At 62.5% G+C, this 25,355-nt stretch overlaps 1 protein-coding gene across 5 annotated transcripts in view; it reads left to right on the forward strand.

Moving 5' to 3' along the window:
- Iqsec1 (IQ motif and Sec7 domain ArfGEF 1) overlaps positions 1 to 25,355 on the forward strand; it is a 198,047-nt gene that overhangs the window by 141,252 nt on the left and 31,440 nt on the right. The window contains exon 1 of one of the 5 annotated variants that reach the window (XM_071605846.1): positions 15,085 to 15,344. The exons of the other annotated variants lie outside the window; for them this stretch is intronic. Within the exon in view, the coding sequence (XP_071461947.1) occupies positions 15,280 to 15,344 (65 nt within the window). The 5' untranslated portion in view covers positions 15,085 to 15,279. Of the gene's footprint in view, positions 1 to 15,084; positions 15,345 to 25,355 lie in introns of those variants that run through there. 5 annotated transcript variants of the gene reach the window in all.

A 25,355-nucleotide genomic window follows, 5' to 3' on the forward strand; every position in this document is an offset into this window, starting at 1 on the left:
TGGGGGCCTTGGCGTTCCTAGTCACCCATGGGAGTGAGGAGACACTCGTGAGCCTCTAAGCCCTGCTAGGAGGGGAGAATGTGGCCCCCTTTGATCTGGGGACAGCCAGGCATTCAAGCTGAGCTGCTGCACTTCACCTCTGGTGGGAGGGTCGACCAGATGCCTCGCTCCGTCCTGCTCCTTCGTCATGGGGGTGTGGGGGGTGGACAGTGGGGGTTCTTGTTTCCTGGATGGATGAGCTTGGGTGAAGGCCACCCTGTTGGTGAGGTCCCTGTGATTTGGGATCCCATATACCAGCGCAGCTCGGAGTTAGCGTTCTCTGCCGCCGTGCAGTGACTCTGGGTACAGGGTCTTCTGATGACCCTGTCTCCCCCTAGAGCACCTGGCCCTGTCCTGGCTCCTGCAGGAAGGCACCCCACCCCCACCCCGTCACCTGACAACTCCTTGGTCCGTTCTTCATCACTGTCATCCATGTCCTTTCTTTCTGAAAGTTTGCTCGCTCACCCCTCTCTACCCCCCTTCCTTCCTCTTTTATGGGTACCAGGGATTGAACCCAGGGGTGCTTAACCCTGAGCCCCGTCCCCAGCCCTTTTTATTTTTTATTTAGAGACAGGGTCTCGCTGAGTGGCTTAGGGCCTTAATAAGTGGCTGAGGCTGGCCTCCACCTTGCGATCCTCCTGCCTTAGCCTCCTGAGCCACTGGGATCACAGGCAGGTGCCACCCTATGCCCTGGTCAAAGCTTGCTTTGAGTAGCCAGATCTGTGGTCACTGAACGAGAGAGTCGTGTGCGGGCCCTGACTTTAGACCCCCCCAGAGCCCACTCATCCTCCGGAACCTCCAGCCCTGGGTACCCCAGCCGATGCCACCTTGGAAGGGCGCCCGCACCAGCCTAGTTCTCAGGCTGGATCCACCAGATTGCAGTTCCAACTCAGCAGCACACTTAGCCCCTGCTCCTGGGGACACGGTCCCAGGGCTGTCACACGCGTCACCCCTTCATCTGCAAGCCACAGGCCCACCCATTAACTAGCAGGATGGTTCTGGAAAAGTTCATGTTCAAACAATGATGTCACCTCCCAGGCCACAGCTCCTGTCCAGCGCTGCCCCTCCCACCCCCCTGTGGGGAACCTAGTCACAGTTAGTGGCTTTACAGCCCCGGCCCTGTGTCACTGTGTGGGGACATTCTTGGGGGAACCCAGCATCCAGCTGATGCCCACAAATCCCGAGGCGCAGGGTCGGCCAGCCTGCCTCGGGGACCAGCCAGCTGTGAGCCCTGCATGTCGCTCCCTCTGTGCAAGGACACCCCGTGTCCCCTCCTGTCGTCACCCCCCCCTGCTAAACTCCCCGAGGACAGGACGCTGGGTGGCTGGCGGCTGATTGAGTCTGGGTTGTGCTTTGAACTTGAATCCAAGCAAGAGTTGGGCTGCCTTAGAGAGGGTCCCCTCTCCCTGGACACGCAGAGTGACCAGACCCGGGTCGTGGGGACTCTCATGCCCATTTCGGCTCCGAGCCCCAAGGCCCGTGATTTCTTTTGCGTTTTGCATTTTCCAATTATCTGGGGACTTGGTGGAAGGCTCTGGATTGTCCTGGGGGCGGGGAAATGCTACGTGGGGTGTTTGGACAAAGCCGGGCCTGGGCTTTCTAGAACATTCCATGGCGTAGCTCATCCAGATGCCGAGCTGGGTGGGTCTGGCTCCTCCAGAGGCCTCAGGGGTGGGCAGAAAGTGAGCCAGGAGGGAAACAGAGGCCCCTCCATGCTCCTCTGGAGAAAGCCCCTCCCCTCCGGGAGCTGGAGGTCCCAGGACTTTGTCACCCAGGACCTAGCACCATAAGGGGTTGGGGGCAGTGGGACAGGGGGAGGGGAGCTCAGGCATTAATAGCCACCAGCAGCCAGCCCCCACTCCCCGCCCAGTCTGCAGCTAGACTGGGTTCAAATGCCACTTCTCAGCTTCCTAACTTTGCACAGGAGTTTAGATGAGTCACTGGGCCTCCCTGACCCTCAGTCTTCTCCTCTTTAAAATGGGGTCATGAGCCCAGTGCAGGGGCTCACGCCTATCATCCCAGCAGCTCAGGAGGCTGAGGCAGGAGGATCGCAAGTTGGAGACCAGCCTCACCCACTTAGTGAGGCCCTGAGCCACTCAGCGAGACCCTGTCTCTAAATAAAATGTAAAAAGGGCTGGGGACGGGGCTCAGGGGTAAGGGTCCCTGGGTTCAATCCCTGGGACCAAAAAAAGAAAAGAAAGAAAACATGCAGTCAGGATAGCACTGACCCCCTGAGGCCACCAGAAGGTCATTCTGTGCAGGGACATCAGCTTCCTGCAGATTGTTTTTCATTTCTTTCCTTGGGGACATCATAGGGGCCTCCAAGGATTTCTAGGACCTCAAGGTCCAAATAGAAATGTCAGCTCCATCCAGAAATGACGGAGTATCCGTCACGTCCCTGGTTCGTTTTCAGTTTGGGGGTGACCGTCGGGGCACACAGACTCCAACCCGACCCTCCCAGAGCTTTCCTGAGTGGTGGGGACAAACAGGCGACTAAGAAGAGATGTCACAGACTGAGAAGCGTCACGAGGACGTATCTGCCCCCGTTGGTGTGAAATGGGATTTTCAGTGAGAGGACCCTTCCGAAAAAACAAGAGACCCCTGATTTGGGCTACATAAGACCCGGATTCTAGTCCTGCCCTGCTGACCTCAGACTTGCTGTGCAGCCTTGGGTCAATTCCTTGTCGTCTCTGATCCTCAGTTCTTATCTGCGCCATGAGCGCTTCCAGCTCAGAGATAATGGCCTGATGGCTGAGCAGTCACCATTTGAAAGGTTGTGACACTCATAATGGCCACAGAAAGTGGAAAGATGCTGATAAAAGATGAGCGCGTGCATGCGGTCACACCAAGGTCCAGAGGCCGACCGTGGCAGGGACGCGCCTGTCGCACCTCGAAGTGTCTCTGTCTCGGCGTCCCCGACTCTGTGAGAGCCCCGTCTTTGGTCCTGCTGTGCCACCTGTGGGGCGACCCCTTTCCATGTGACCTTGGTTTTCTTATTTTTGAGCTGTCTATAAATAGGTGCAGGCAGGTCAGGCTGGACGGGTGGCCACAGGGTCACCTGTGTGAGTGGCTGTCTTTGGGCCTTTGAAACCAGTTGTTGTTGTTTTGTTTGTTTTGGTCCCAGGGATGGAGCCCAGGGGCATTTAACCCCTGAGCCCTGTCCCCAGCCCTTGTTATGTTTTGTTTAGAGCTGAGTGGCTGAGGCTGGCCTCCAACTTGGGATCCTCCTGCCCCAGCCTCCCGAGCTGCTGGGGTCACAGGCGTGCGCCCCGCGCCCTGTACTCCATGGTGTCCATAGGCCACCTCCCCCTCTCCTGCCTTCAGTTTGGAGCTATCGGTTTTGAATGAGTGTCCCCAGACACGTGGCGTGACTTCTCTAGGGCATCGACCTCGGTGGTCAATATGTATGCGTCCCAATTCACAAAGCGCTGGGCGGCCGAGCCTCCGCCTCCCGCGCCCCAGGGCCCCTCCTGGTTGCTCGGTGCTCCTGGTGGGTGTGTGACGCAGTCGCCTGGTGGGTTTAGTGGGGCGTTTCGGGGTGTGCAGACGCGTTTGTTGGCCATTCAGATGTCCCCTGTGGCAAAGAGCCGTTCAGGGCTGTCCCTGCACCAGGCTCACTGGGGTCTTGGGATGGACTTCAGGGTTTCAGAGTTCTTAAGGTCGCCCGCCTGCCCGCCACCCGCCATCCACTCTGTTGGTGACATTGTGTGTTTCAAGAAATTCATCCCCAGCCCCTGTCTATAATCCCAGCAGCTCAGGAGGCTGAGGCAGGAGGATCGCAAGGTGGAGGCCAGCCTCAGCCACTTAGCAAGGTCCTGAGCAACTCAGCGAGACCCTGTCTCTAAATAAAGTATAAAAAAGGGCTGGGGACGGGGCTCAGGGGTTGAGGGACCGTGGGTTCAATTCCCAGGAGCAAATAAGAATAATAATAAATTAATTAAATAAAGAGGGGACTCCCTGCCCCCGGGCCCTGCAGGTCCCCGCCTGTCCCCAGTAGATGCTGGCCCACCTGGGGCCCATCTGCATTGTGGGAGGAATGAGGTCCCTTTTGTCCCTTTCCCTGCACCCCTCCCCCCATAACCCAGGTGACCCAGCACCACTGGGGACAAGTGTGTCCTTTCCCCTCCTCTGCGCGTCCCCTAGCCTGTGTCCACACCCTGCAGGCCAGGCCGGGCACCCCCCGGGGAGTGGGTGACAGGGACGGCCTGTGGCCCCGCCCAGCCCTGGCTTCTGCCCAGCAGGTCGGTGGGGACGGTCACGTGTCCGGCCCGGGCTCAGGCGGATTAAGCCGGGCTCAGGGTTTGTGACCCGGACCAGCGGCTGTGCGGCTGGGAGGGACCAGGGAGCAGGGACAGGGCCTCAGGAGGACGGGGCCTCGCCGGCAGGACCGAGGTAAGGGAGGGCTGGCGTCCCCAACCTGGCCGCCAGGACCTGGGCCACCCCGTGTCCCCGCCCGAGCTGTCCTGTCGGTTCCCAGCAGCGCCACCCAGGGACTCCGGTCCCCTCTGGTGTCCAGGGCCTGCCCCTGGTGGGGCGGGTGGCTGTTGCCAGCATTAGGTGAACCTCTGGCTTCCAGCCTCCTCACCACCCTGGGCAGTGGCCCAGGCTGGTGTGGTCCGGGTCGCCGTCCCCCAGCCCCGTGCCAGGCTCAGGCCTGGAACCGGGGACCAGAATGGCTGAGCAGGGACCGTCCTGGGGCTGGGCACCTCGGGCTCCTCTTTCCTCCTGCCGTGCGGAGGAGGCGCAGCCGCCCATTTCATAGATGAAGAAACTGAGGGTCAGGGAGGGCCTATGAGGGCTCAAGGTGCAACCAGGTCCCCTCCAAGCCCCCGCCCAGGCTGAGGCTCTGTCCCTGCCCTGGGGCCTCTGTGGGTGTGTGACAAGGCACATTCCCTCTGGAGCCGCTGCTCCCTGGGGCTCCAGAGGGTGGAAGGCCCCAGAGAGGAGTCAGGACAAGGGGCGGTGGCTTGTGCTGTCACGGGGAAGGTGGACGTCCAGGTCCCTTTCCTCTCCTCCTGGGCCTTTCATTCAGGTGGCTCTGTCTGTGCCTTTCCCACTGCTGAGGACACAGGCCTGTGGGAAGGGGTCAGGACAGTGAAGACTGACATGCCCCCTTGCGGTCCCCGGAGCAAACGGGAGCCACCTTTGGGGCGGGGACATTTGGCTAGAAACAGCTGCGTACAGTTTTGTTTTGTTTTTGCACCAGGGACTGAACCCAGGGTGCCTACCCCCGAGCCCCGTCCCCAGCCCTTTTTATATTTTATTTAGAGACAGGGTCTCGCTGAGTGGCTGAGGCTGGCCTCCACCTCATGATCCTCCTGCCTCGGCCTCCTGAGCTGCTGGGATGACAGATGAGGGCCACCGCGCCTGGCTACATCTATCCATCTGTCACCCCCCAGACATATTTTCATGACCCCCCCCATTGCTGGCTCTGCTCCTTCTGTCCTGTGTCCCCCGCTCTGAGCGGGAACCCTCACCTCCCCCTCCCTCTGGAGAGCACACATATTTGTGGACGCTGGCACCAGATTTTCCCCGTCAGCAGGATGGGGCAGGCTGCAGCCTGGCACCGGACAAACAGGAGGGACTCTTGGACAGCAAAGAAGGGCCCCTCTGTGCCAGAGGCTCAAGCCAGACACCAGCCCCCGGCCCCGGCCCCAGCAATCTGGGTCTGCCGTGGGGGGTGCAGCCTGGGACCGGGCTCGGCCTGGCCTGGCTGCGGGACCTTGAGCCAGCTTTGGCTCCCGACTCCGTGTGGGAGGCCAGGGCGTGTGGCCACCTCTGAGAGGGCAGAGAGTCTGTCTGTCTGTGTGAGGACCTGAGCAAATGATGTCGCTCCTGATGGCCTATGATGTGGGGACGGGGTTTTGTCGGCCTTAAAAATCACATTGCTTCAGCCCTGTCCTCCTGGTGGCTCTGGAGGCCGAGGCAGGAGGATCACAGTCGTCCAGTAGCAGAGCTTCAGGGGTTGCCAGTGTACAGATGTTCGGGTTGTGCACTGCACAAGAGCAGCTGGCAGAGAGAGAATGCCATTCCTGCCCTGTCTGGCCCCGGAGCTGGCTCCATCAGAAGAGGGCGCCTTTCTCAGACTCCCATGCCGGGTCCCTGCATGTCCCTGGAGGAATCAGTTCCGACTGTGCCCACAAAGCTCAGGTGCCAGGACACAGGGTCTCTGTGGTCTTCCTGGGCTTACTTTTCTAGAATCTTTCTCCAGGAGTCTCAAAGAGGTCCCAGCAGAGGGGATCCCGGACACTGTCCCCGTTACAGTCTGTTTGAGCCTCTTGAGTTAGGGACTCCTCCACATGGTCAGTCCCCAGGGGAACTGGACCATGTGCCCGGCTCTCGGGGCTACAGATCGGCCTGGCTCAGAGCAGACCTGGGCCCACCTCTCAGCTTCATCTGGCTGTCCCCCTGCCCAGGGCACCTTTGGTCATCTGTTACCATCCCCCAGAACTCAACTTTAAAAGGTGCTTATCTCACCGGGTGCAGTGGCCCACGCCTGTCATCCCAGTGGGTGGGGAGGCTGAGGCAGGAGGATCGCCAGTTGGAGGCCAGCCTCAGCCACTTAGCAAGGCCCTGAGCAACTCAGCGAGACCCTGTCTCTTAATAGAAACTAAAAAGGGCTGGGGACGGGGCTCAGCGGTTAGCAGCCCTGGGTTCAGTCCCTGCTACCCCAAACCTCCGAAAGCTGCATTTGTGACACTGATTTAGGGACAGGACTCACCGTGGGGTGACATAATTCATGTGCTGATATTTGCCAAGCACCTAAGGCAGACGAGAGCGAGCTGGGGCCGGGGCCGAGGGGTGACAGCGTCACCTCCACCTGGACAGGTCCCCAGCGTCTCAGGGAGGGGCAGAGTAACCTCCGCTGTGCCCTGAGCAGGCGGTGAGGCCCGCCTGGGGTTCAAGGCTGCCCCCCGCCCAGTGCCCAGGCCTGGCCAAGCCCCTGGGCTCCTCTCCAGGCTGCAGTTCCCCAGCAGGGCGACAGGTGGCGCCAGCCCCCGCTGCGTGGGTGGGCTGAGCCGCAGGAGAGGCCGGGTGGGGGTGGGGACAGGGACAGCCCCTCACCCACACCCAAGCTGGGGGCCGCTCAGTTGTCACCCGCCTGTCTCTCATCCCCTCCAGAGCTGCCGGCCAGCTGTGCCCTGAGCTGCTTAAGCCGATCTAAATTTGCCACCAGCCTGACCTGGGGACAGCCCCGGGTGGGGACCCGGGGCCTTGGGGCTGGAGCATCTAGATTCAGAGCCGCGCTCTGCCGCTGAGAGGGAGATGCTGGCGGTCACTTCGCTGCCCCACAGCTGGGGCGTCCTGCGAATGGGCTCCTGTGTGACAGAGGACCCCAGGGGCCTCGCCCTTCACCCCTGGGCACCCCAGGAGGCCGGGGCCACCCCTTGGTGGAGTTGGTGACCGTGGTCAGGGCCCCTGAGGCCGGAGAATCAGGAAAACCAGCACAAAACCCCAGCAGTGCCTCTTTTTTTATTTTTATTTATTTTTTCACGGTTTATTATTATTAGAGAAGCTCTCACAGGCATATGGTGGAATGTTCTGGAAGCTCTCACAGGCATATGGTGGAATGTTCTGGAAGCTCTCAGGCATATGGTGGAATGTTCTGGAAGCTCTCACAGGCATATGGTGGAATGTTCTGGAAGCTCTCACAGGCATATGGTGGAATGTTCTGGAAGCTCTCACAGGCATATGGTGGAATGTTCTGGAAGCTCTCACAGGCATATGGTGGAATGTTCTGGAAGCTCTCAGGCATATGGTGGAATGTTCTGGAAGCTCTCAGGCATATGGTGGAATGTTCTGGAAGCTCTCACAGGCATATGGTGGAATGTTCTGGAAGCTCTCACAGGCATATGGTGGAATGTTCTGGAAGCTCTCACAGGCATATGGTGGAATGTTCTGGAAGCTCTCAGGCATATGGTGGAATGTTCTGGAAGCTCTGCAGTGTGTTGGTTCATGGAATGGTGCTTGTGTATCTTTGTGCTAAAAGGATCTGTCACTTTCAGTTTCTCGATGTAGTGAATATCAATAGCTGTGACCCCCCCGCAGGCCATTTTGCTATCCTCAGTCAAGAGCATGAAGAGATGCTGAGCCAAAAGGCTTGAGAGCCTCTGGCCTGTATTTAAAGAGGGAGCCAGGCGTGGAGGTGCACGCCTGTCACCCCAGCGGCTCAGGAGGCTGAGGCAGGAGGATGAAAATTGGAGGCCAGCCTCAGCAAGTTAGTGAGACCCTAAAGCCACTCAGTGAGGCCCTGTCTGAAAATACAATGTAACAAGGGCTGGGGACGGGGCTCAGGGGTTAAGCGCCCCTGGGTTCCATCCCTGGTACCCCAAAAAGAAAAGAACAGGAAAAATCAGCGAGTGTGTTTGAGCCTCTTTTAGAGACTCCTCCGCATGGTCAGTCCCCAGGGGAAGTGGACCTCGTGACCAGATTTCAGGGACTCTGTCCCTGGGAGGCCAGTGGTCACTAACAGAAGCCAAGGGGTAGAGATGGGCCCCCGATGGCAGGCAACATGTAACCCGGTGGCTACTAAAGCCACAGAGAATGTTCTGGTAGGTGGCTGCTGTCTCGGAACTGTCCTGGACGGGCCTCTCCTGGGGACGGGGGCGGGCTGCACTAGGGTGGCTTCTATCACCCCACTGTTAATCATTAGTCAGTGCCTGTCCCCCGACCGTGGCTCCTGCACAGGTCCACAGAGCCTGGGAGCCAGGGCCAGGCCCCTGTGGGAGAGAAGAGGAGCCTGTTGGGCAGGGGGCCCCCAAGCTGCGTTGGGCCCGGCTGCAAGGCGCAGCCCCCTTAGCCAGGTCGTAATCAGCATCGTGTACAGCCAACTGTGGCGCCTGTTACTGCAGGTGACCCTTGGCTGTCCGGGGTCCCCAACCCTGATGTCTTGGCTCTTAACACAGAAATCACAGTCACTGTGGGAATTGTCTATGGACTGTGGCTGGGACCCACTCCAGGGGACGCAGGGCCCAGGGGACCCAGGAGCAGCGCGTCCCTGGGCCCCTTGGCTCTGGCTCCCAGGGACCAGGATGTCTGTCCCTGTGGATGGCCAGGATGGATGGCAGCCCTACCGAGTGGCCTTGAGCAGGTTGGTCCTCGGGTCTGGGCCTCCGCTTCCTGATGGGCTAAGAAATAGCGTCCCTCTCAAGGCCACTGGGAGCACAGGGGCCCTGGTGGGGCAGTGGCCTCCACTTGTCCCCAAAGAAGATGTGGAGGCTGGTTGCTCGACCAGCAGGGTGTCTGGAAGTGTGAGCCAGGCCACAGGGAGGTCCCAAGGCCAACTCAGCTGGTCGCCTGGAGACAAAGGTGTCCATCAGGGACCTTTTACTGTCTCTTTTACTCAAAGCGCTTAATTGCGTTTCCTGTTATAGATATAAAAGGGGCCGGGCACGGTGGCTCACACCTGGCATTCCAGCGGCTGGGGAGGCTGAGGCAGGAGGATCGTGACTTGGAGGCCAGCCTCAGCCACTTAGCAAGGCCCTCTCTCTAAATCGAATATAAAAAGGGCTGGGGACGGGGCTCAGCAGTTAGCACCCTGGGTTCCATCCCTGGTACCAGAGAAAAGTCACTGAGTGTCCCCACCCTGTCCCTGTTTGGGGGCATTTCAGGTCCACGTGTGTCACCTTCTTGTCTTTTTCTGTCTGGTGTTCCCTGCGCTGAGCTGGAGTTCCGGCCCGACGCATGCGCAGCCTGTGCCCCGCGGAGCCCCGCCTCCCCTCCGCCCCCGGCCTCCCCTCCGCCCCCGGCCTCCCCTCCGCCCCCGCAGCTCCTCCTTGGTTGAGCGATTCTCTTTCACACTTGAGTCCACATGGGGACCTAGAAAGCCCCTCCCGTTGGCTCGGTGGCCTTACGTAACCAGGGTCCTCTTCCCCGGCTCATCGGAGCCTGGAGCAGGACGGCAGGGAGTGTCCCCGCGGCCTCCGCTGGTAGCAGGATGAAAATGGGTGCCACAGCGGCGTTTGGGGCCTGTTGATTTATTTTCCCTGGGAACATCCAGTTTGTGCAGAGAGAGAGTGTGAGGACGGAGGGGATGTCACACGTCACGGTGGCTTGTAGACAGAAAGTGTTGCTGGGCATGGGGGCATGGGTGTCATCCCAGGGGCTCTGGAGGCTGAGGCAGGAGGATCGCAGGTTGGAGGCCAGCCTCAGCCACTTAGGGAGGCCCTGAGCCACTCAGCGAGACCCTGTCCCTCAATAAAAACACAAAAGGGGCTGGGGACGGGGCTCAGGGGTGAGGCACCCTGGGTTCAATCCCTGCTAATCAGAAAAGAAGTGTCAAGCGGTGGGTACAGGGACTGTGGGCATTGGGAGCGCCACCTAGAGGAGCCCGGCATCTGTGCGCCCGCCCACCCTTACCTGAGATCCCCTGCGGGTGCCAGGCTGTGTCCCCTGTGTAGGTTGGCCCCGGCTGGCCTTCCGCTCAGCTGTCCGCCAACCTGGAGTGCCACCCCACCAGGCCCCAAGTCAAGACGGGCATCACCTCCTCCAGGAAGGCCTCCCTGCCTGGCCGCCCCCAGCCAGCAGCCTCTGCCTCTCTGCCAGCTCCTCCCTCCGTCCTGGGGATGGGCCGCCTTAGCACAGATCAGAGACCCCAAACGGCAGCAAGCGTCTGCCGCCAGGGCTCAGGAGCCCCATTTGTGATGACTCCCCCACCCGTTGCTGCTGCCATGCCCAGGGCCCTACTTGAGCACAGACTTGAGCCCACATGAGGGATTCCCTGCTCTGTCCCTTATGCTGTGTGTCTTAGGGCAAACGACTTGCCCTCTCTGGGCTTCCGGGGCCTCTGTGTCTTTGTAGAACTCCTGGGAACCGGGCTGGCAGCGAGGATGAGCAAGCCCCACAAGGACAGGGGACAGGGCCCGCATGCAGGTGAGGTCCCTGGGCTGCCCAACGCGTGGTAGGTAGGGACAGGTGTTGGTGAGCGCTGGGGAACACGCACATCCCCAGCTCCAGGTCTGCGCACTTGATGAACTGGGCCTCACACGCGTCCTCTACTGTCCTCTACTCCCCTGCGCGGGTTGGCTCAGGCTGGCCTTCCGCCCTCTGGGACCAGAGAAGGTGTTGTTCAAATCAATAGCGCAACAGAGACTGCGGAGGGAGGGAGCGCGTCAGCCACTTAAAAGTAGCCAGAGTCTCAGGAGCACTTAGCGGCCTCCCTTTGAAAGAGAGGCCTCCCACACTTGGGATCGAGGAATTCATCTATTCATTAAGTAGGGGCCCCCAGGGCCTGGGCTGGCACCCCTCTGCTGGCTGTTGTTGGCTGTGAACTCACTGTTTAAAAGTAAAGGTGGATGTGGTGGCCCACGCCTGTCATCCAGGGGTCTCTGGAGGCTGAGGCAGGAGGATCGTGAGTTCAAAGCCAGCCTCCGCAAAAGTGAAGTCCCCAGCAACTCCATGAGACCCTGTTCCCAAATTAAACACAGAGCAGGGCTGGGGATGTGGCTTGGGGGTCGAGTGCCCCTGAGTTCAATCCCCAATGTCCCCCACCCACCAAGAAAAAAAAAAAAAAGTAAGCCAGCAGATTCTGGGACAGTTGCTTTTTGTGGTCAGCCCTGCTCTGGGCCAGAGTCAGTGGCCCCCAGGGGGTGCGCTGCGACAGCCCGCCTTGCAACTATTCCTAGATTCCCTTGACTTTGACATTCCATTTTATATGCAGATGGACTCCTGCTTTGTTTTGTTTTTTAACTATTTAGAGACAGGTTCTCGATGAGTTGCTGAGGCTGGCCTCCAACTTGCGATCCTCCTGCCTCAGCCTCCCGAGCTGCTGGGAGGACAGAGGTGTGGACCACCATGCCTGGCTAGTTCACTGACTTTTTAAAGTTCAGTGACTTTTTAAAGAAGTCCTAGGATTTGTTCCCAATAGTGTCCCCTCTTGGGGCCCTTTGAAGCAGTGACCATCTGGCCCAGCCCTATCTGTTTAACCCCCACTGACCCCCGTGGCATCTGGAGCCTGCTCTTGCATATTCAGGGCACCGGGGTCCTCCTGCGTGGACAGGGGTTTCCCCAGGTGGCTGGACCCCACATGCGACGTCTGGCAGACGTGACAGACTTTTTCTGGGCGGGCTGGACAGGGACTGGAGGCTTGGTGGCTCTGCTTTGCCCCGTGGCAGGAGAAAGCTGTGCATGTGGAAGGGGCGGGTGTGTCTCTGTGTCAACAAAACTTTATTTAAAGTACAACAGCTGGCAGGGCGAGGTTTGGCTCTCGGGAGGGACCTTTCGAGGTGTCCAGCTGCCGTGTCCCCTCTGGGTGACAAGCCCTAGAGCAGGCCCGGGGAGCTGTGGGGAAGAGTGCACACCCAGCCCTGCCTGGCAGTGACTGTGCCGCTCCTTGGTGACATGAAAGGACCGAGGGCAGGGCCAGGGGGCGTGGCTTCCAGGAGAGGGGACACTAAATTTCTCCGCAGGTGGAGAGATGGCCCAGGACCAGGCCACACAGGCCTGAGGTCGGCCACATGAAGCCACCAGACGTCACCCTGAGAGCTCTGAGATAGGGTGTCACATGCCTGTCCCAGGAGACGAGGAAATCCGTGGGGGACATCAGGTTGTCAGAACCCAGGAGGATGAGGACAGAGTTAGGTTGTGGCAGGAGAAATGGGCCAAAGCAAGCAACTCAGGGCTCAGACCCAGGATGGTGGCACTAAAGGCTCTCTGACTTCTCGCATCCTGCGACCCCCCAGACACGAACTCCTACTCGTCCCTCAAGACCCAACCCCAAATACCCCCATCGCTGGAGCCTTTCCCGAGACAGAGTTCCAGGTTGTCCCCACTGTCATAATATCACACGAGGGGATGGTCATTACAGCAGTACCTTCCCACTGGGGTCTCAGAAGACAGGGCAAGAGCAGGTGCTGGTTAGTACTTGCTCAGTTAAACGGCTCATGCGCCAGCCCTACTTTGAGGAAAGTGAGACTCAGAAAGCAAAGTGCCCACGGGGTGGATGTGAGGTCTGTGCAGTCCAGTCGTTTGGACAGGAAAACTGTCCAGGCACTCCTGGACAGGGCCTCACCACTGGCCGGATTGGGCTTGGTGGCGTGGTTCAAGCTGGGATTTATAAAGGGACTTAAGTCAGGAGGGATCCCGGGGAAGGGCCTCCCTGGGGCCAGGGGCCTACGGAGCGTCCCCCTCGCTCACGCTGCGTGTCCTGCTTGGCAGACCAACAATACCAGGAGTCACGGGTGGCGGGAGGGAAAGGGCCAGGCTTTGAGCAGGGCAGCCCAGTGGTCTTCTAGAACCTTCTGTGTGTAGGTCCTTTTGCCCATGTTTTGGCTCATCACCTCCTTAGAACATGGGGTGGCAGTGTGTCATCCTTTGATGTGACCTTGAGCATCTTTTCGTGCACTTACTGGCCATTTGTACGTCTTATTGGGAGACAGGTCCATCCAGATCCTTGGCCCGTTGAGTTGTTTGCTTTCTCTGATTGATGGAGTGTATCGGAAGCCCTCGTCCGTCTCTGACTGGCGAATCTGGCCTCCCATTCTGTCTTTAAGGATTTATTTGGTCCCAGGGATGCTTAACCCCTGAGCCCCGTCCCCAGCCCTTTTTATTTTTAATTTAGAGACAGGGTCTCACTGAGTTATTTAGGGCCTAAGTTGTTGAGGCTGGCCTCTAAGTTGCAGTCCTCCTGCCTCAGCCTCCTGAGCTGCTGGGCTTACAGACATTTGCCACCTTGTCTGGCTTTCTCTTTATTTTTAATGTAGCAAAGAAAACATGGGAGCCCAAGAGGAGGAATGTGGCTCTGGGCAGTAAGCAGGGCTCAGCCTTGGGGCGCCAGCCTGGATCTGGGGGCCGCCCTGCCCTCGCCGCAGGCTGGGGGAGCTTGGCCGCTGTCTTCAAATGAAAGCTTCCAAGGGCACAAGACGGGGCCCCTTCATTAGTGGCTCCTGCGATCGCGCAGATGTGACAGCTGCCTGGCCCTCCGGGAGCTGGCCTCGCTGGTGGTGCGACCCGGGGCAGCTGGGTTTGGTGGTATCTGTCCGCGCGCCCGCTACCTACCACACCCCGGTTGTCACCGCTGAGCCCGCCTTCGTGAACCCGGGGACGGGAAGTAACAGGCGATGGACAGACATGGGGACGGGCAGCCCTAGAGGAGAGTGGGGCGAGGGCCCTCGAGCAGCCCAGTGAGCAGAGCCTGGTCTCCTGTCTGGGCGCCGGCCGGGGTCGCCTGTGCACAATGTCGCCAGGAGGAGCTCTGGGGTGCTGTCAGTACCCGGGGCTGCGGGGCTTCTCTGGGTGGCAGTGGGCGCGGTGGGGCTGCGGGGGCTGGCCGCGCGAGGGGACGTGTCGTGTAGTTGTGCAGTTTCCATCGGATCCTCCCCCAGGGTGACGCGGGGGCGGGCGCGTCTTCCGCGAGGCCCCAGGCCGCCCTTAGGAACTGAGGCCACAGTCTGCAGAGCAGCCTCGGGTGAGCGGCCGGGTGCTTTGTATTTGTCGTGCGTCGTCACCGGGAAGGAAGACGTGGCCACTGGGAGGTGCTGGAGCTGGAGCGGGTGCACAGACCGCGCCTCCCGCGCCTCCGGAGCTCACGGGACCGGAGGGCGCCGCCCCGCCCCCGGCCCCGCCCCCGCGGCTCAGCGCAGCCCCGCCCCCTAGGCTCCGCCCCCATGGCTCTGCACGGCCCAGCCTGGCCCCTCTCGGCCCCGCCCCCGTATCCCCGCGCAGCCCCGCCCCCGCGGCTCTGCCTGGCCCTGCACCGCCTCTCTCGGTCCCGCCTCCTGGCTCCGCGCTCCCCCCGCCCTTCTCGGCCCAGGTCCTCTCGGCTCCGCCCCTCTAGGCCCCGCCTCCTGGATTCGCGCCTCTCCCACCCCCTGGGTCCCGCCCCCTGGCTCCGCGCTCCCCCCTCCCCTCTCGGCCCAGCGCCTGTGGGTCTCGCCCCTTTCCCTCCTCTCGGCCCCGCCCCTCTCGGCCCCGCCCCCTTTGGCCCTCTCGCCCCGCTCCTCAGGGCCCCGCCCCCGCCGCCCTCGGCCCCGCCCCCTCCGTGGCCCCGCCCCTCCCGGGCCACATTCCTCCGGCCGGGACTGTCGCTGCGCCAGGCGGGCGGCGGCGGAGGGCCGGCTCGGCTGACCTGGGATCGACACCGGGCCCGGAGCGGCGGGAGCCGGCAGGCCCTGGGCCCGGGGACGCGGCGCGGTCCCGCGGCAGGAAGCCGGGCGCTCGGGCCGAGGGTGTGAGCCTGGGAGCCGGTGGGCCGCGCTGGGCCTGGGTCCCTGCTCCGGCTGGGGCAGCGGCCGCCCGGCCGCCATGTGGTGCCTGCACTGCAGCTCGGAGAGGACGCAGTCCCTGCTGGAGCTGGAGCTGGACAGCGGGTGAGGCCGGGCGCGGGGGCGAGGGCAGGGCCTCCCGGACAGTGGCCAGGCCAGGGACCCCCGGGTTCGGGGTGTGACGAGTGGGGGGGCACTGTCTGGTGGCCAAGAGTGCCCGGAAGAGGGGACGCCGGGATGGGGCGCGAGGGTGCCCCTGCTAGAGCCGGTGTTGCAGGGTGGCTGGCTGGACCTGTTCCTGGGGGACAAGGGAGGGATCTGGGGACCTCTGTGTCGGAGTTGCCCTCGGGGACCCCGGGTGGGAGCTGCTGTGGGTGGCCGGGTGGCAGAGCCAGCGGCGGATGTGACAGAAGTTTGTGGCGGGGCGGGAGATGGGGGAGCCGGACTCTGTTTGTGTCTGATGGCAGCCAGGGAGGTTCCTGCGGCTGTGTCCATGGGAGACCCTGGGCTTGTCCCTGAGTTGTGTGTCCACCTCATCGGGGAGACCCTGAGCAAGTTCAAGTTGTGGGTCATGTTCCAGCTGTGCCCATCAGTGGGGGCTTGGGGCCAGGCACCTGGCAGGGCCACCTGCGAAGGTGCCGGGCTTCAGGTTTGGGTGCGTGGCTGCTGTTTGTGACTCGGTGTGGCCTGGAGGGGGCCGCTGGTCGGGGGTGTTGTTTACACACGGGGCCAGGGGCCTGTCATGGCGGGGGCTGGAGCTGGTGTCTGAGCGGCCGCCCTGTGAGTTGCAGGGCTGTGGGCGGCTGGCGGGGCCTCAGCGGCTGTCTGTGAGCAGGGGGTGTGTGCGGGGAATATTGATTTCCTCTCTCCCTCGCCGGGCAGCTGCCCCCTGAGCCGTCTGCGGCCCCTCCAAGGATCAGGGGAGGGAGGCGAGGCAGCGGGTCTGCAAACAGTCGTGGTTGTGTCGGGTCCCCGCTGGGGGAGGCCCACCTGGAGCCTTTTGATCTTTCAGTTCCAAAATTCTGCAAGTGCGTGCCTGGCAGTTGCAATGAAGAGCTTGCATGAGGTCCCCTTGGTCCCCTCCCCGTCCCAAGTGCTTGGGGCTCTGTGTGGGGTTGTGCAGACAGGGGGGCGGTTCCCTGGATCGGGGCGGAGGCCAGGCAGGCTGCAGCTGCGGGACCATCTGTCTGGCATCAGTGGCCCGGGCTGGGAATGGGGGTCCCAATATCCATACCCCACACGTGGCGGCCATCTCGCGCAGCCCTTCAGCTGTCATGCTCTGTCTGCGCCTTCTCCTCCTGTTACCATCACCCTCAGGTGGCAGGAGAGCCACAGCTGGAGTCCTCGTCAGCACCAAGACTCGCGGTTGTGGAGTACCTACTGTATACTGGAGCTGGCCCTGGGCACCAGGGACCCGGCAGGAGGCTCCCAGTCTTTGTTCTGTGCAGCCAGCAGTCCAAGGAGAGCAGGCGACCACCACTGGGAAGCCACTTGTCCTGGCTGGACTCCGTCACGCCTCTGATGTGAAGGAGACTCGGGGTTTCTGCCCCTCCGTTAGGACTTCCCCAGGATCCGCAGGCCACCTAGCGTGTCATTGAAACCACTTCTTGTGTGGGTTCCTCAGTCCCACGTCCCTTCGCAGAAGTCCCTCGGGCTCTGCTCTAAGCCCTTCCAGCTGCAGGGGGCTGAGGGCCTTCTGAGTCTGGGCTGCACATGAGCCGCTGCTCCCCGGTGGCAGGGGCCAGGCCAGATGTCCTGGGGCCTGAGAACCGCCCCTTAGCCTCAGAGCAGGTGGGGCCTAGTTGCTGCAGAACATCTGGCACATCTGTTCCGAAGGAAGCCCGGGGTGGCCGGAGAACACCTGGACCTCTGGGCTGTTGGGGCTGAGTTGTGCTCCTTGAGCCTTCCAGAGGTCTGCTGCCTCCGCCCCGGGTGCACCCAACTGGCCATCTCCGCCTCCCCAAACCCAGAAGGGACCCACTGGGCTCCAGTGACCTGAGGAGAGTCCAGTCTATAGTGGGCCTGAGAAAAGACAGTCCAGGCCTGGCCACGCCACCTGCACACAGCCTGGCCATTACGCGTGGCCCATGCGGGGCAGCAGCCCGATGCTGGGTGGCCCTGGACCTCGGAGCCCCGTGGCTCTGCTTCCTGGTTTCCAAATGGGTACACCAGGGCCGGGTGCCATGGACTCCACCAGAGTATCCCAGCCATGCCCGAGTCGCCCTGGCTGTCATCTGGGGGCCCTGCCGGGATTTCAGCCTTCTCCAAAGCCCCGGAGCCAGACTCTGAGCGAGCTGTGCTGATATTTACCCAGATCCAGCCCAGAGGCACGGGCGGGCAGGCGGGCGGGCTGCAGAGTCACCTAGTGGGGGCTGGGCACTAGGCGTTTCAGGAGGGCATTGGCCCGGCCCCTGGGAGCTCCTGTCTGTGTGCGCATCAAGGATTTTTTTGGTCTTGGGGGGGGGGGGGCACTGGGGATTGAATCCAGGGGCTCTTAACCACTGAGCCCCATCCCCAGCCCTATTTTGCATTTTATTTAGAGACAGGGTCTCGCTGAGTTGCTCAGGGCCTTGCTGTTGCTGAGGCCGGCCTCTAACTTGCGATCCTCCTGCCTCAGCCTCCTGAGCCACTGGCATGACAGGCGTGGGCCACTGTGCCAGCTGCGTGGAGTTTACTGTGGCTGGATTCTGCAGAGCGCGGGCTCCTGGTTTTACCAGGAGAATCTCTAAGTCCAGGGCACCTCAGCGATCGGGGTTGACTGTGCTGCTCGACTGCGGGCCTCTGAGCAAATGGGTGGCCTCGCCCGGCAGGGCAGCCCTGGGGTCCCGCGGTCAGAGGCTGTGTTTGTCCACGTCAGTGTGTCCTTCCCAGCTGTGCTGACCGGCTGCATTTTCTTCCTTCCTCTTTTGTAAGTTTCCTCTGGATTTTGATGACACATGGGATGTCGTCCAGTGAGCACGAGAGGCCAGGCGACCGTCGGCAGCGCCCCGTGGGCTGGAGGCCTGGGGAGAGGCGGACACGCGTGTGTGGACGGGGGAGGGCGCGCAGAGGCGGGGGTGTGGTTTGTCATTGGGCCACAAAAGCCAATCTTAGTGGCCTTAGAGGCCACGCTGGCTCCCGAGGAGCTCACTGGTGTGGCCTTGAGGACCCGCTGCTGTCCTTGTGAGAACTACACAGAGCAGGAATCGATGACCGCGCGGTGGGACTATGGCCGGACGCCACCAGGACCCACCACTGCCCTAGCCGCCATGGCCAGACCCTGGTCGGGCAGGTGCCTCCCATGAGCCCTGGGCCCGTGGCCTGTGTGCTGATGTCCACGTGGCCTGGCACCTGGCCACCCAGGAACACATGTACGCACCTCCCGGGCCCAGGCTGCCTCATTCCCTGGAGCGGTGGCTTTGACCCGGAGCGCACTGACCCGCACTCCTGCGCTCCTTTATCCGCACGAGGCAGTTTTTACTGAGCACCTACTTTGTGCCAGGCCTGGGCCAGTCGAGAGACCGTAGCGTATCCTGAAACTGCCCCTCACAGAGCCCGGGTCTTGTGGGCCACACGGAACCCGGACTCCTTCTCAGCTGTGCGGCTTTGGCTGTTTCCTCCCCCGTCTGAGCCTCGGTTTTTCTCATCCATGAAATGGGGCCAGAAGTGACTCCCCGGGGGATGTGCGGCTTCTCCTGGTGACCTATGTGTCCAGGTGCCCGATGTCTGGTAGCTATTGTCACCATAGTTGTGATCGGCCACCTCTCCCTCCCGTGAGATGACTAGAGTTTGAATGACTCTTCACGGTTCTTATTTGCCAGTTTCTGGGGTTGGGGATGGGCCCCAAGGGCTACCTGGCTCCTTGGCGCCCTGTCCCTGTCCTCGCCCTGACCCGACGGTCGCCTATGTGTCCTGGGCCTGTGCAGGGGGCTGCTGCTCCTTGGAGAAAGGCACCTCCTTCCCATTTGATGTCCTCGCTCTGTGGCTTCCTGACGCGATGACAGTCCCGGGTGGGACCCTGCAGAGCGCTCCCTGGCTGTGTCCCCTCTTTGTGCAAAGGTCAGTGAAAAGATGACAGTAGTGACCCTCCAGGCGATGGCCGACATCCGCACAGCCTGTGGGAGGGTTGTTGTTCCCAAGGAGGCGCAGAGGAGGGACGCGGGCCGACCCTGGGCTTCAGGGGGGACATTGCGCAGGCCACTGGCCACCGAGGCCCAGGGCTAGGGTGTGCGCTGTGTGGCTTCAGGGCCGGGCTCTGCCTCCTGTGCTGTGAAGTCGTCGTCAGCGACACGTCACCTGGTGAATGTGTCCCCAGCTGTCCCAGCCCAAGTGCTGGTTGGTGACGACTCACGGGGCTCTCCTGGTGTCTTGCCTCTCTGCCCAGGGACCCCAAGGGCCATCTGGGAGAGTGTCCCTTGGTCCCCAGCATGGGTGGCGTTTGTGGGTAGCTTTTATCCCTGCTCTGCGCAGAATAGCGCTCTGGGACCAAAGCCACTGTCCCCTGACTCCCTGAGGGCTCAGTGTAGACACGACAGGTTCTGCCAGGTGAGGAGGCCCAGGGCCAGGGACGGTGACATCAGTGAGGACACGGGCGTGTGGGTGCTGGACGCAAGCCCGCAGGAGGAGAGAGGGATCCTTAAGGGGAACAAGGACCATTCAGATCGTCCCAGAGGGGAGGCCCCAGCCGCCTCTGCCCCAGTGGGTGGAGGCTGGTCTGCCGGCGGAAGCGCTGTCCCCAGGACGCGTTTCGTTTTGTTTTGGGTCCGGTAATGGAACCCAGGGCCCTTCACCCTGAGCCACGTCCCCAGCCCTGTCTTATTTTATATTTTGAGACAGGGTCTCATGAAATCTCTTAAGACACTTTTTAAGCAGCTGAGGCTGGCCTCCGACTTGTGATCCTCCTGCCTCAGCCTCCTGAGCTGTTGGATGACAGGCGTGCGCCACTGCAGCGGCCTAAGTCCTGATTTAAAGTGAGAAACCAAATGGTGTTTGGCTTCCTGTTTCCGCCAGCAGGCGAGGTGGTGTGAGCGTCAGAGGCAAGAACGTGAAAAGCCATTAACACGGGACCTTAGGGTAGGTGGTGAGGCCCCGTGGAGCTGCCTGTCGTTATTTATTGGTTTTTTTTAACGGTTCTCACTGAGCTCTGAAGGCTCACCCCCTCCCTTGCGAGGAGGCTGGCCGCAGCTGGCCACAATCGGCTGCCCTCTGTCTGGCCTCCTGGGCCAGTTTCCATACCTGAGAAGAGGGGGAGCTTCATAACCCCTGTGGTCAGTTGCAGAGGGAGGTTAGGGACAGAGTCCGCGGCCAGACGTCCACAGCGCTCACTCCCCCCTCGACCCCACCCCCTTCCCTGTTGGCCTCTGATCCTGGCCTCCTGCCTTTCACCCCGGGGTAAGGGTGGTTGCGGGAGGCGCTCATGGACTTGGCCCAGGCTAACTGTGTTTGTTCTTTTCTTTTTGGTCCCAGGGATTGAACCCAGGGTCACCTGACCACGGAGCCCTGTCCCCAGTCCTTTTGGGATTTTATTGAGAGACAGGGCCTCACTGAGTTGCTTAGGGTCTTGCTAAGTTGCTGAGGCTGGCCTCCACCTTGCGATCCTCCTGCCTCAGCCTCCCGAGCTGCTGGGATGCCAGGCGTGGGCCACAGGGTCCAGTAGAACACTGGGTTTTCACATGAGACCTCCAGATGTCACAGTGTCACCCACATGTTCCAGTGTTTTAAGCAGAGTCCCGTTTGGCCCCTCGGAGCAGGCTCTGGACCACACTGACCAGGCTGGCTCAGCCACAGGCTGCCACGCTGCCAGAGACCTGGGTGCTTGTCCTTTGGAGGTCCGTTGCTGTCCTCGTGAGGGACAGGGTGCCGGTGGGTGCCAGGCCTCTGGCCAGCTCTGCCGGGGGCGGGGCCCGGGGTGCAGGACAGATGGCCCTGGGGGAGTGAGAGGCTCTCGCAGACCTGGGGGCTGCCGGCCCCGTGGGGTGGGCTGGGGAGCGTCTCCCCTGCCTCGTCCTGGGCCCTGGTTGTGGGCTGTGCTCCCCGCGACGGGCGGCTGGGCCCCTGGGGCTGGTGGGCACTGATAGGGACTCCCGCCCAGCAGCGTCCACAGACGGGGCCTGGCAGGCGTCCCCGGGCACCCCACCCAGGGCCTCCCGCCGCCCCTGCTAGCTGGCCCCGCGCCCAGGGAAAAGCAGGTGCTTGCCAGCCGGGCGGGGGCTCTGCTCCCACTTCCTGTCCCCAGCCCCACCAGCGCCTGGCCCAGCCTGGTGGCCTCCCTGCCCCCCGGCTGCTGGCCACATTTACTCACAGCCAGGACCCACCAGGTCCTCCCCCCGGGGGCCTCTGAGGTCAGAAATGAGCTGGGTCCTGAATCCTCCCTCCTGGGCCTCTGCTCCATCAGTGGGAATGAGTCAGAGCACAGAGAAGGTGCCCTTGCCTCCTGCAGACACACAGCCGTCTGTGTTTAGGGAAGTGAGGTTTGGCCCTGGCGGATGCTGTTGGCCAGCCCTGGGCTCTTCTGCTGCTGCCGGATGAGAGCAGCGCTGTGCCTGAGGACGCTGCCCAGGCCTGCCCTGAGACTGGCCCCTCCCGGCTTGGCTGTGGCCCCGGCAGGACTCCCCTGGGCACGGCCTCACCTTGCCACGTCAACAGCGCCCCCACTGTGCCCGGGGAGACGGAGGCTCCAGCCACAGCACAGCAGGCAGGGGGCCTGTCATCGCCACGTCGGGGCGGGAAGTGCCACACGGTACCGGGGACACTGGTCAGCCGCCCCACCACCCCTCCCCCCAGCTTGGGGCGCCCCCAGGACCACATCTTCTTGATGACTGTCCAGCGGCCGAGAAGCCCCTGCGTGCCCAGCTGCTGTCCGCCTGCCCTGTCGCCCGGCCAGCTGAGGGCCAGGGCGATGCCCAGCCGCTCAGTAAGCAAAGCGCTAAAAATAGCCTCCCCTGGGGACAGCCATTGTCCTCAGTCCTATATTTTTCTCTGTATATAAAAGCCACTGCCGGAGGCCCGGGGCCTGGTAATTAAAGATGACACTGTGGCCCAGGAGGTGGAGTGGTGGCCACTCAGCCTGGCCCGTTTCCTGCCCTGCAGGCGGTGGACAGTCAGGCCAGGGGCCCGGGGAGGGGTCCTGGCTGTGCTCTGGAGTCCCCAGGCCTTCCACACAGGCCACAGGCTTAGGGTGACCACCGGGACCCAGGGCGGGGGTCATGCCCACCCGTCAGCTGGGCGCGGGACCCGGGGACCCCATTCCTCTCGCTTTTCCATTCAGACTGCAGGCTCCTGGAGCAAGCCCTGCCTGAGCCCCACTTCATGGGGCATCGAGGGAGAGGACCAGGCCCCTGCAGGCACAGGGGCCCCCAGAGGGTCTCGTCCTCTGCGGGGGTCTCAGGCCAGACCCTGCCTCCTGCCACCTCTCTGTTCCTGTCGCCGTCTGCACATACCCGTGTCTTCAGCCTCCAAGTCACAGCCCTTCTCTGGAGCCCCAGGACCTCAGCTGTCCCCAAGGCCGCCCTCCTCGCCTGGGCCCCTCCCGCAAAGCTGTCCCCGGGGGGCCGAGTTCCCTGCAGAGCCTGCACTCAGCCAAGAGGACACACTTCCAAAGTCTTGTCTGGCTTGGTGGCACAGCCTGGGCTGTGTGCGTGACAGGCCAGCTCCCGAGGGCTGGCCAGTGTGGTTCAGAGTGAAGTCATCGGTGGCCTCTGGGTAGAGGGGAGGGACAGGGTCCAGCAGGAGTTAGAAGGCCACACTAGGCACAGGGCATGTGCAAGAGTCCTGTGGTGGGAGGTGCTGGGGCTATAGAGGGAAGCGAAGGCCGGTGGCTGCTCTGGGCAGCCCTGGGAGGCAGGCCGGGCGGGGTCCTGCACCGTGTTCTGGTCACTCGGTGGCCGGGCTGCTCACTGTGTCCTCTCGGCAGAGCCCGCAGGGGGACTTCTGGAGCGTCCACAGAGGCCGCCAGCTCCTTGGTTCTGAGTGCGACGCACCCAGGGTTGGGGAGAGTGACCTGGCCTCGGGGCGCAGGGACATTCGGGCCGTCAGCCTCTCGTGTCGTGTGACTTTGTCCCCAGGCCCTGCCCTCCTGGGGGGTCCCTGGTGCTGCGCTCCAGGTGTGCCATGCCCACCCCTCAGAGGACATGGTCTGAGGTCCCTTCCCGTCCTCCCCAGGCCCTGCCCTGCTCTGTCCCACCCTCCCCCAGTCCGGAGCCTGAGGTAACACAGGCCCAAGCCCCGTGCAGAGCAAGAGCATCATCACCTCCTCTCTTCTGGGTGGTCAGCCTTGGTTAATGTGGCCCAGGCCACGAAGGGAGACACAAAGCCCTACGTGAGGGCTGGACATGAGCTGTCCCTGCCTTATCTGGTGTCCCTTTCAGGAAATCAGACACCTGGACCGAGGAGGGCTAGAGGCGAGCGGGGACAGACGTAGTCAGAAGGCATTTTGCTCTGGCCTGTGCCGGCACCTGGCCCGAGGCTTCTGGGGTGGACATGGAGCCACAGACGGGGCTGGAAGGTCACCTGCGTCATCAGCCCGGGGCCAGCCTTCTTGGAAGGGGGTGGCGTTATCAAGTGACGTGGCCAGGGCTGGCCACCAGCAACCCAGAACCCCCAGGGTCAAGGCCTGGCCTGCTCTGTCCCGACCTCGACGAGGCCTCTGGAGGAGGCTGGCGGTCCCTGCTCCCGCCACCTCCCAGGTGGTGACACCCGGCGCAGCTGGGGCCCAGCAGGCTCACGGAGGAGTCCAAGATGGTCAGCCCCACGTCTGTGCTGACCGTGTCCCCAGCTGATGGCTCCCTTCCTTGTGAGTCCCCAGCCCTGCAGTGTCACGAGTCCTCACCTGCGGGGTGGCGGGGACGGTGGCTGGTGTGGGGACCCTCCCGTGAGGACCTGGAGAGCCCAGGCTCCGGTGCCCTCTGCGCGTGCTGCGCCATCCTGTGACCTGCCACCGAGGGAGGCCCTGGGGCCGACCCTGCACCCCGAGGCCCATCGGGCCGCCCTCACGCCCTAGCTGTGCTGCCCTCGGGGAGGACACTTGACCTCTCTGTTCCTATAGGACTGAGTCTCATGGGAGCCGGCCATGCTGACCACCGTGGACGCTGAGGGGGGTCCCCTGCTCCCCTGCCCGGGCCCAGAGCTGCCCTGGGGACATTCTTGCTGAGGGGAGTTGCTCTCGACCCCACAGCCCCTCGCCCCGACCCCTGCCGTCGAGTGGGGCCACCCAGCCCGGGCTCCTGCCGTCCAGCCTGTGCCCGTCTTGGACACGGTCCCTCCTCCCCTTGGTCACTGCTGCCTTTGCTGGAGGCCAGGGCTGGTCACGCCCCCCACTACTGTCCCCTGCTGCCCCACAGCCACAGGGAGAGGAAGCGGGCAGCGGTGGTCCCAGGGGGCCCTCGTGCGACTCCCCAGAGGCCAGGGAGCACAGGGGACGGGGCAGGATCACAGAGGCCCCGTGGCACTGGCGGTGGGGGCCGTCCCCTTGGCCCCTGTCCTGTGGGGACCCGACAGCTGTGGCTTGCACACCTGGTGGCAACGCTCACTCCTGAGCCCCTTCCTCACCTTGGGGACACCGTGGGGCGTGGTGTCCTTCGCTAAGGAGAGCCCGTGGTCACCGTGGATGGTGACGGCCCCGGCTGCCTCCCTCAGGTGGTGGTCCCCGCTGCTTTGGTGGCCATCTCCGGTCCCCCGTTGGCCCGCTGTGCTGCAGGGGACCCTGGTCCTGGGGCGCATATGCCGGGGCAGGGAGGAGGTGACATGAGTGCGCCAGCTTCTGGGGCTCAGGGACCCAGCCGCCGTCCACTGTGACCCGACACTGGGGCTGGTGGCTAGTGTGGCTTCTGGTGGCTTCTCCGGCTGCTCACCTAGCAGTGGCTTCCCCTCTGACTTCCCGCGACCCAGACACATCCCCCGCCGCTGGCCTCGTGTCCTTGGTGTGGGAAGGGCCACCAGGTCCCTGGTGGTGCAGGGCATCAGGTCCAGCCACACTTGTGACAGGGAAGCGTCCTCGGGTCACCTCCCTGCGCCTGGGCGTCCGTCCTTGGGGGAAATCTCCGGGAAGGGCCCCCCGCACCCGGAGCCTCCTCTGAGAACGTGGGGCCGCCCAACTGCCAGAGAACGTTCCAGAAACTAAACTGCCGGGCATCGCCAGGG

This window comes from Marmota flaviventris, chromosome 20, assembly GCF_047511675.1.
Source record: "Marmota flaviventris isolate mMarFla1 chromosome 20, mMarFla1.hap1, whole genome shotgun sequence".
NCBI classification, from domain to species: domain Eukaryota; kingdom Metazoa; phylum Chordata; class Mammalia; order Rodentia; family Sciuridae; genus Marmota; species Marmota flaviventris.